This window comes from Trypanosoma theileri (genome assembly GCF_002087225.1).
Source record: "Trypanosoma theileri isolate Edinburgh chromosome Unknown TM35_Tth_27_V1, whole genome shotgun sequence".
In the NCBI taxonomy this organism is placed as follows: domain Eukaryota; phylum Euglenozoa; class Kinetoplastea; order Trypanosomatida; family Trypanosomatidae; genus Trypanosoma; species Trypanosoma theileri.
Window position 1 is genome coordinate 162,351 of NW_021639869.1, and position 9,729 is coordinate 172,079.

Here is a 9,729-nt window from a genome sequence, read left to right on the forward strand (position 1 = left end):
AAACCGGCACCTTCTGTACCAACACCAACAAAAACAACAACAGAGCCAGTAGTGGAGACTCCGGTATCTACTGCAGCTACACCGAAGTCTGTGAAAGAGGAAGTACCTGTTGTTGCAAAGCCAGTGGAACCGGAAGCAATTGCAGTGGAAAAGTTGCGTATTGATGAGGCAGCGGAAGAGGGAATAATGGAAGAGGGTGGGGATGAGACTCTTTCTGTGTTGGATGATTTTCCACAGACGATGGAGAGCATTACAGAGAGCAAAAATTCATCGGAAGAAGGAATTGAGTTTGAGGATGTATACGTGGAATCTCCCTCTTTTCAGGAACCACAAGAGAGGGATGTACCGTTGGAACCCGAAATTGTGGAAACTGAAGAGGTTGTCATGTACAACACGATAGGGTCCTTTAATAAGATTTCAGAGAATGTTGAGGAAGAAGAGAATGAACTGGAAGAGGAAGAATATGAAGGGAAAGAAATGAGTCACCCACGTCCTTATTTCCCACCTGCGGAGCCGCAGAACCGTATCTCTTCTACAGATGAGAAGAGTTCTATGAATGCCGGTGTTTCTACAACCCCTCCCCCGCTCTCCGCTGTGGAGTTATCGCAGTACTATCACGGTGTCCTTCGTGCTCTCTACGAAGAAGAGAGTTTCGCCTCTGCACTGGCGTGGATTAAGTTGGGTGTTGCCCACGGCCACGGTCGCCTGCATTGGCTCTTGGGTGTTCTCTACGCCAACGGCATTGGTGTTCCACAATCCGATGCGAAGGCCATTCTCCATCACACCTTCGCGGCATTAGAACATGTGCCGGAGGCTCATATGGCTCTTGGCCGCCGCTACGCGGATGGCATTGGTGTTGCCAGCAGCTGCGAGAAGGCGTTGCGGCATTACCGCGAGGTGGCCGACATTGTGGCCCATAGTTACAACGGCGTACCAAATCCTCTTCAACACCTGCGGGAAATGCGGGGAGGACGACTGGTGGATGAGTCAGAGGCCATGCAACTTCTCATGTACCGCGCAGATGAGGGCGCGACGGATGCCCTTCTCGCCCTTGGCCGTATTTACTTTCGTGGTCGGCGTGGAATACCGCGAGATTGGCACCGCGCCCGTTTATATTTCCTTAACGCTCTCGATCGTGGGGAAGTCGCTGCGTACGGCGCACTTGGACAACTCCACGCTACCGGCGATAACACCGCACAACCGGCCATTGCAAGAGATTTGGCGACGGCAGCAACGTATTATTCACAAGGGGCGGCACAAAATGATCCTGTCTCACTTAATGGTATGGGATATCTTCACGCGGTTGGTTTCTACGTGAATGGGCAACCCGCCACACCAGAGGGAGAAACAGGAACAGAAGGTGCTGTGGATATTGAGAGTAGTGATCATGAAAAAGGGAAAGCAAAACCAGATTATGTAACAGCAGCAGAGTATTTTAGGTTAAGTGCCGAACATGGGAGTGTAGAGGGTATTTACAATCTTGGTGTACTCTTATTACACGGTCGTGGTGTGCCACAAGATGTAGTGTCAGCAATTAGACATTTTGAAACGGCAGCCGTTCGTGGTAATCTCCTCTCATTCTGGCAACTCGCACGTATTGAGTATGATAAGGGGAATTGTATGCGATCATTAAGTTATTATAGTCGTGTAGCATCTTTTAATTCTTTCTTTGATTCCTCTAATGACTCCCCATACTTTCCATTGGATGAAAAGGGTATATCCCCACCGATTGTACCTCGTAAAGGTAATACGCTGGTACAATTATTTGAGGTTCTCTCACTCGCAGAGGCTGGACACATTTCCTCAAGAAAAAATGCCGCTCAACTGATTGAAAGCGTCCCAATAATGGAAGAACCACCTGAAGCATTGGAAAATGAAGTCTTTGCAAAGAGCGGTAGACCACCAGAACGTGCAATGAAGAATGAAAGTGGAGTCATCTGGTTAGAATGGTATCATACCCCAACAAGTAATACCTTGACAGAAGAGCAAACACCATCTTCCCCACGGCTGCTATCACAGAGTGAGGCACTTAATATGTTACGACTGCGAATATATGGAATGTCCGCCATTTTTGGAAACCCTGAGGCTAATTTGCGTCTTGGTGATTTTTATTATTATGGTGAAAGTCGATTAATTGGTTCAAGTATGTCACAGGCATTAATGCATTATGAAGCGGCTGCTAGCAAACATAATCCCAAAGCATTATTTAATATGGGATTTATGTATCAATTGGGTCTAGGCGTTAAAAATAGCCGAAACGTTCTCGGTGTTAGAGATGCTCTTATTCGCATTATCACTGCCGGAGCTGTGGAGGATGACATGAATGATGATAATACTAATAATAATAATAATAATAATAAAGAAACCGAAGCAAAAGAAAAAGGGAAAGCAGCTAAAATTATTGCTGCAGAGGAGATGCGGCTATACTTGGCGAAGCGGTATTACGATCGTGTAGTGGAAGCAGATCCTACGGGTTCTGTCTATGCTGTTAACTTTGCACTTATGTCTCTTAATTTTCAATGGTGGTGGCTGTACTTCTCACGACAACGTTATGGTTTTTCCAAACTATTGGGTTTACCAATGCCATTTGAGCAGGAAGATATAATGGAGGACATAACTGACACATCTGTACTTTTATCTTCTGACAAACAAGAGGGAGAGAATCGACCTCATCCATACCGACACGATCAACAACAACAACAACAACAACAGAAATTGTCTGTTGAGAGTTCGAGTTCTACTTCTACTTCGAGTTCTGTGGTTCACAAGACTGCCGCAGTTGGGGATCATTGGAGTTGGGATGATTACATTCTTATTTGTAGTTCACTTTCTTTGTTCGTCCTTTTACTGCTTCGCCATCACGGGGCGTGAAGAGGTGGGGTGGGGTGGGGGAAGTTTATATGAGAGGAGAAGAAAGAAAAGAAGAAAAAGAAGAATGGAATAGAATGAAAAAAAAAAAAAAAAAAAAAAAAAAAAAAAAACAACAACAGTCATGTAAAATGAATCAGGTGGGTGGAAAGAAATAAAAGAAAGAAAGAAAGAAAGAAAGGAAAAAAAAAAAAAAAGCCAAAGCAAAAACTTAACACAAAGAAAATAAATTTTTTTATTTTGAATTTCCCGCCTTTACTGTGTGCGCCCCTTTTACTAGAAGTTGTTTTCGGAAAGTCTTCCCTCTGTGTGTGGTGTATTTCATCTGCAGTCTTTTTTTTTTTTTTTCTTTTTTATGTTTCTCTCTCTCTCTCACTTTTTGCGTTGCTGTGTTGCCACGAGTAGCGATTAATATTGAGATCGTTTGCTCCACAGTGTTTACATTCCCCACTCCCCCAAAAAATCCCTTCACTATTACAAAAAAAAAAAAAAATAAACATACATTGCAGTGATGAAAGCAAATTAATTAAATAAATGAAGAGATCTATTAAAGAAATTTGATATTTTGCTTTTTCTTTTTCTAACGTTTTCTTCTATTTTTGCTTGCTTTAACGAATCTTGTATACATTAAAAGGAAAGGAAGGTGTTCAAAACAAAAAAAAAAAGACAAAAGGTAAGAGACAACCAGAGTGAAACAAATATTATATAAATATAAATAAATAGGTATTTATATTTACCTATTTATTTTATATTTATATAATATTATTGCAAACAATCTTTTTTTTTTATCGTGAGAAGAAAGGAATAAAAAAGAAAAATCGAAATTGCAAGGAAAGGAAATAAAAGTACGAAAAACAAACAAAAGAAAAGAAAAAAAAAAAAACCTCTCATCCTCTTATCATTTGGAACATAAACAAAGAAACAAACAACATAAAATTATATATTTATATAAATATATTTATATAAATCATGTTTCGTCGATCTTGGCGTATCCTATGTGCTCCAGCTGAGCGTATGGTGGAGGAGTTTGATGTTGTGATTGTAGGTGGTGGTCCTTCCGGTCTGGCAGCGGCGATTCGCCTTAAACAACTCGCTGGTGATGCGAAGGATGACTTTCGTGTAGGACTTGTGGAAAAGGGAAGTGAAATTGGGGCACATACTCTCTCTGGTGCTTGTATTGAGACCCACGCATTAGATGAGTTACTTCCGAATTGGCGTAAAGCAGATGAACTTCCTGTAATGACAGCTGTAACAAGTGATTCGTTTTATCTATTACGAGATCAGAAACGATATATGAAATCTCCACTTCTCCCACCAACTCTACATAATCGAAATGCTTATATTATGTCACTTGGTTCACTTTGTAAGTGGATGAGTGATCAGGCAGTGGAGTTGGGTGTGGAGTTGTATCCTGGTTTCGCCGCCGCAGAGCCGGTGTATGATAGTAGTGGGAAATATGTAGAAGGTGTACAATTAAATGATGTGGGAATTAATAAAAAGGGTGAAAAAACTCCACAATATGAACCTGGTATGATTTTTAAAGCCAAACAAACCATCTTTGCTGAAGGATGTCGTGGTTCTTGTACAAAACAATTAGAAAAGAAGTTTAATCTTCGTGGAGAAAAGAATTTTCAGACCTATGGTTTAGGTATTAAAGAAGTCTGGGAAGTTCCATCTAAAGTTCATCGTCCAGGTACAGTTATGCATACTATTGGATGGCCTGTTACGGATAAAGGACATCACAATACATATGGTGGTTCTTTTCTTTATCACTATGGAGAAGGTTTAATCTCACTTGGCTTCGTGGTTGGTCTTGATTATAGTAATCCATATATACGACCCTATATGGAATTACAGAAGTGGAAAACACATGAACTTGTGGCTTCGCAATTAAAAGAAGGAAGACCCATTTTATACGGAGCGCGAACACTTGTGGAAGGAGGATATACTTCTCTTCCAACCTTACATTTCCCTGGTGGATTACTTGTTGGGGATTGTGCTGGTTTTCTTAATCTTCCTAAAATTAAAGGTACACATACCGCTATGAAATCTGCCATGTTAGCAGCAGAAGCTATTTATGATGATGCCTTTGCAGCTGGAAAAGAAAAACGAAATGGTGTAGAATGTAAAAGTTATGATGATCGATTTCATAATAGTTGGTTATATCCTGAACTATATGCTGTACGAAATGTACGTCAGGTATTTGCACGAAATTTCTTTATGGGTGTCTTTTATACAGGATTAACTACTATGATTACAAAAGGAAAGGAACCAATAACTCTTACCCATCATCAACCCGATCATAAAGCCCTTAAACCCGCTTCTGAATGTACACCGATTGATTATCCAAAGCCAGATAATAAACTTACCTTTGATCTTCTTACCAATCATAGCCGTAGTGGAACTGCACACAATGCGGATCAACCTGTTCATCTGAAATTAAAAGATCCATCTCTGGCAGAAAAGGTAAATCTCGCCGTTTATGATGGACCTGAAGGGAAATATTGTCCTGCAAAGGTGTATGAGTTTATAGATGGAAAACTGGTGATAAATGCACCGAATTGTTTACACTGCAAGGCGTGTGATATTAAAGATCCAAAACAAAATATTAACTGGACACCTCCAGAAGGCGGTGGTGGTCCTAATTACAGTGCACAGATGTAAGTTTTTTTTTTTTGAGAGAGAAGGAGAGAGGAGAATAAAAAAAGAAAAAAAAAAAAAAAAAAAAAAGACAACAGTAACTATAAGGAAAAAGAAATAGAAAGAAGGAAAAGAAAGAAATAAAAAAAAAAAGGTGTTATTTTCATTTTGGTTTTATTTATTTTTCTTTTTTTTCCCTGTTTCTATTTTTATCTTTTTCTTTTGGTGTTTTTCTTTTTTCTTTTTAAATCACCTGCCTGCGTATCACTTTCTCTATTTTGCACTTTCCTTGCTTGAACGTTTTTTTTTTTTTGTTTTCTTTAATTGATATGGGTTTGTGTTGTTTTTGGATGCGTACGATTTGCTTGAGAACGAGATCTATATATTTATATATTGATATATTTGTTTATTATTATTATTATTATTATTATTATTATGATTATTATGATTATTATGATTATTCTTTCTCTTCTCTTTTCCTTGTTCCTGATGTGTTTTTTTTTTTATATCTCTACAGCAGAAGGGAGTTTCTTTTTTTTTATCATTTTTTGGAAGTGTTTGCAGGATCTAAAAAGAAGAAAAAAATAATAATAAACCCATACAAGGCGGGGGGATCAACGGCAAATACAATCAAAAGAAAAAAAAAGAAAAAAAAAGCAATAACTACCAACCAACACAAACGAGCGAAAGAACGAAAGAAACTACATACATTTACATATACATTCAAACAAGTAAACACTTATAAAAAGTAATAATACACACAAAAGAAAAAGAAAAAAAGAAAACAAGTAGAAAAGATAAGTGTTACAAAAAAAAAAAAAAAAAACATGTCACTTCACTGTTTCTTTGGTTTGGAATTACGGGCCGACGGTGTGCCAATCACTCCACCGATGCCTCCCAACACTTCTCTGGTGCTCACACACTGTGCCCTCACCTCCACAATGCCAGGCACTCTTACTTTATATGTGCAGAGCCACGATCAACCAAACCGTTTCGCACTCTGTACACTCTCTGCAGATCGCAGTATCTTCTACGCCCCACTGCAACTCATCTTTGCACAGAAAGTCTCCTTTACACTTGTGGCCTCTCAGACAACAACATCATCAACATCATCATCAAATGCGGCTTCTGAAAAATATCCAACGGTGCACCTTACCGGTTATTTTGAGAGTGATGAGGAGGGCCAGCAGATTGGCGCAGGGTTTGATGGTATAAACGAAGATGATGATGATGAGGAAGAGGATATGGAAGATATGGAGGCAGCAGGGCGAAAACGTGCGAGGTCCGATACAAAGAAAGAGAAACAACAACAACAACAACAGCAAGAGGGGAAAAAGAAAAAGAAGAACAAGAACAAGAAATAAGAATGAAGACTTGGCAAGAGAGTGAGGACTAGGAGAAATGTGTTGAGAATGCATATGTGAAGAGGAATAAAGACACCTGGGGAAATGCCGTCTAGCACAGTCGAACTATATATTTATTATTATTATTATTATTATTATTATTATTATTATTATTATTATTATTATTGTTAACGGTTAAGGACTGCGATGTGGTGAATACCCAAAGGAAAGGAGTGTGAGAAAAAAACGAAAAACAGCAGCAACAACGAAAGACGTTCAGAAGAAAGAAATGTTTTTTTTTTTCTTTTTTTTCTTTTTTTTTATTTCGTTAATCAACTGTTCAGTACCTTCTTCTTCTTCTGTTTCATATTTTCTCTATTCCTTTCCATCTTTTTGGTTTTCAAATACATGTGGACAAGAAAGAAGAAGAAGAAAAAAAAAAAAAAAAACAACAGACAGACTCGAGAAGTAACGATGGTGCAGCTGGCCATTGTTAAAGTGCCTATCACCTCTGTACGTGAGGCACTCCTTCTCTCAAAAGAGAGTAAAAGACAAGAAGCCGGAGTGGCAGTAGACGAAAAGTCTAATCCTCTCACAAAAACAACAACAACGTTAGTTCCTATGCCATATCCCGTGGGCAGTAGCACTCTGCAGGTGACAGGCGTACACGTTACTTTACACAATAAACATAATAAACATAATAAACATAATAATAATAATAATAATAATAATAATAATAATAATAATAATAATAATAATAATAATAATAATAATACTAACAGGAGTGGCGATGACAATTCATCATTACAAAGTGACGAAATCATTGTCTTCATTCGAGCACATGTTAAAGGCGAACTGGACACAAAAACACGCGTTTTCACTGTGGCTGCGATTACTTTAGGCGGTCTGCGAGAAGTGGGAGATCCTTCAGCAAAGCGTCGTGCAGTTAATGACATCCGTCAGAAGATCCCTGCAACGGGAAACAAGGGAGGGAAAACGGAAGTGTCCGATAAGTTTTTGGGGCCGTGTTCAAGCTTCGCTAAGCTTGATCTCCGATTACAGATGGAGAAGATTAGTTTTTCTGTGGATGTGTTTTCACCCACGTCTAGGCGTAAACCAGTGAACTACAGTGATGGGAAGGATCTTTCAGATAACTCCCTAACGGTGACAGTCCTCGGTGTGGTCTCGCCTTTGGTGATTTCGTAATGGGTGGACGTTTGGTAAGCCTGTGAATCCCAGCAAAAGAGATTGGTGAGAAAAATGGAAAAAAAAAGAAAAAAAAAAGAGGAACAAAGAATAAATCAGAGAGGAACAAAGACATGAAAGAAGAGATGATGTTGTTGATGGTGGTGATGATTTCTTAAACGGATAAACAGTTTGTGTAATAATAATCTACAGCAGATATAAGCACATATAAAAGGGATATGCAAAAAAAAAGAGCATGTATAGAAACAATTAAACTACTCTACTTATTTTCCATTATCTGTATGTTCTTGCTACCTTTGAAAACAAACAAGGAAACAAACGCATAGGAACGTCATACATATACGTGAATATAAAACTATTTATGCAAACTGCTTGTAAAAAGAAACAAGGGAACAGTATCTACACACTTAAAGTAAGTGGGAAATAGATCATTCCATTTTTATCAACACATCTGTAGAACAGAGAAGCAAAACAAATTTTATTCTTACTACAATGGATCCATTAATACCTCATCGACGGACCCGCATCGTTGACCTGGCTGTCATGCCTCGCAATGAGATCATTGAAATAGCGAAAAAACAGGCAAATAGTATCCGTGAAAAAAGCAATCGCATTACTATGTTGGAAGAGTTGGTTGAGCAACTTACTGGCCAGCCACCACCTGAAAGTGAAACTTTACAGCAGAACTCAAGTGATAGTTCCATGGGATCAGTACAACCATTGCCATCTGAACCGCGTAGTGAATTGAAATTACAACAGGCCATGGAAGAAGAACGCCTGGTGTACGCCACAGAGTTGAGTCGACATGAGGGACACATCCAGGAGCTGCAGCAGCAACTCACAGAAAAGACCCTAGAGCTCACTGAACTTCAGGAAAAGGTTCGGGTCTGGCGAGAAAAAGTAATGATAACTTCACAACAGGATCAGAAGACTATAGCAGAGTTACAGGAACAACTAGAAAAGTATCGCGTTAGTAGTGGCGTGACTGGTACATCGTTGCTCTCAGGAATGATTCCTCCCGAAGTACTTGAATCTGCCGTACAGGAGAAACTTTCCGTTTGGAAGGAACGTGTAAAAGCCAAAATGCAGGAAGACATGGATCGTATTGAACAACTGGAAAATGAGCTACAATCTCTTAGGGCACCCATGTTCACTCCATCTACTACGGCAACGCAAACAAATATTAGTGATATAAAGGAGAATGAATTAAAAGAAACGCACATGGATCCTCAAAGTCGTTCCTCCCACATTCAAGCCACCGAAGAAACAATAGAAAAAGCAGTAGAAGAACGTGTGGCGAAATGGAAGAAACGCGTACAAGAAACCATTGAAGAAGACAGGCGAGTGATTCGCCAACTTCAAGAACAGCTAGACGAGTTACGCTCAAATTCACGTGAATCCAACATTTCTCTTGAGGCTCCGAGCGAAGTGGTAACAAATATAGGAATTGCTGCAATATCACAAGTAAATGAACTCCAAAATCAAATGTTGGCTAGTCAACAACAACATAAAGTGGTTATGCAATCATTGAGAGAAGAGGTGGAGCGACTGCAGGAACAGCTTGCTGCTGCACAGCGTGAACATGAGGAGGCCGCTGCTGCACTGGAAGCCCATCAGCTTGATGCTGCGCAGTCGAGGGACGAGACCATTGCCACTCTTTCACAGGAGGTGG

General features: G+C 39.6%; 5 protein-coding genes across 5 annotated transcripts; all 5 read left to right on the forward strand.

Moving 5' to 3' along the window:
- TM35_000271540 (uncharacterized protein) lies at positions 1-2,871 on the forward strand (the record flags this gene model as incomplete). The annotated part of the gene is made up of 1 exon (XM_029028047.1): positions 1-2,871. A coding segment is annotated over one exon (2,871 nt), but the record flags the coding sequence as incomplete, so codon positions are not given.
- A 966-nt stretch (positions 2,872-3,837) lies between these two features.
- On the forward strand, positions 3,838-5,532 carry TM35_000271550 (electron transfer flavoprotein-ubiquinone oxidoreductase; the record flags this gene model as incomplete). The annotated part of the gene is made up of 1 exon (XM_029028048.1): positions 3,838-5,532. The coding sequence occupies one exon, from the start codon at positions 3,838-3,840 to the stop codon at positions 5,530-5,532; it is 1,695 nt and encodes a 564-aa protein (XP_028880631.1).
- Positions 5,533-6,335: 803 nt separating this feature from the next.
- On the forward strand, positions 6,336-6,872 carry TM35_000271560 (uncharacterized protein; the record flags this gene model as incomplete). The annotated part of the gene is made up of 1 exon (XM_029028049.1): positions 6,336-6,872. The coding sequence occupies one exon, from the start codon at positions 6,336-6,338 to the stop codon at positions 6,870-6,872; it is 537 nt and encodes a 178-aa protein (XP_028880632.1).
- A 453-nt stretch (positions 6,873-7,325) lies between these two features.
- On the forward strand, positions 7,326-8,057 carry TM35_000271570 (uncharacterized protein; the record flags this gene model as incomplete). The annotated part of the gene is made up of 1 exon (XM_029028050.1): positions 7,326-8,057. The coding sequence occupies one exon, from the start codon at positions 7,326-7,328 to the stop codon at positions 8,055-8,057; it is 732 nt and encodes a 243-aa protein (XP_028880633.1).
- A 492-nt stretch (positions 8,058-8,549) lies between these two features.
- Positions 8,550-9,728, forward strand: TM35_000271580 (uncharacterized protein; the record flags this gene model as incomplete). Its single annotated transcript, XM_029028051.1, has 1 exon — positions 8,550-9,728. A coding segment is annotated over one exon (1,179 nt), but the record flags the coding sequence as incomplete, so codon positions are not given.
- Position 9,729: the final 1 nt, after the last annotated feature.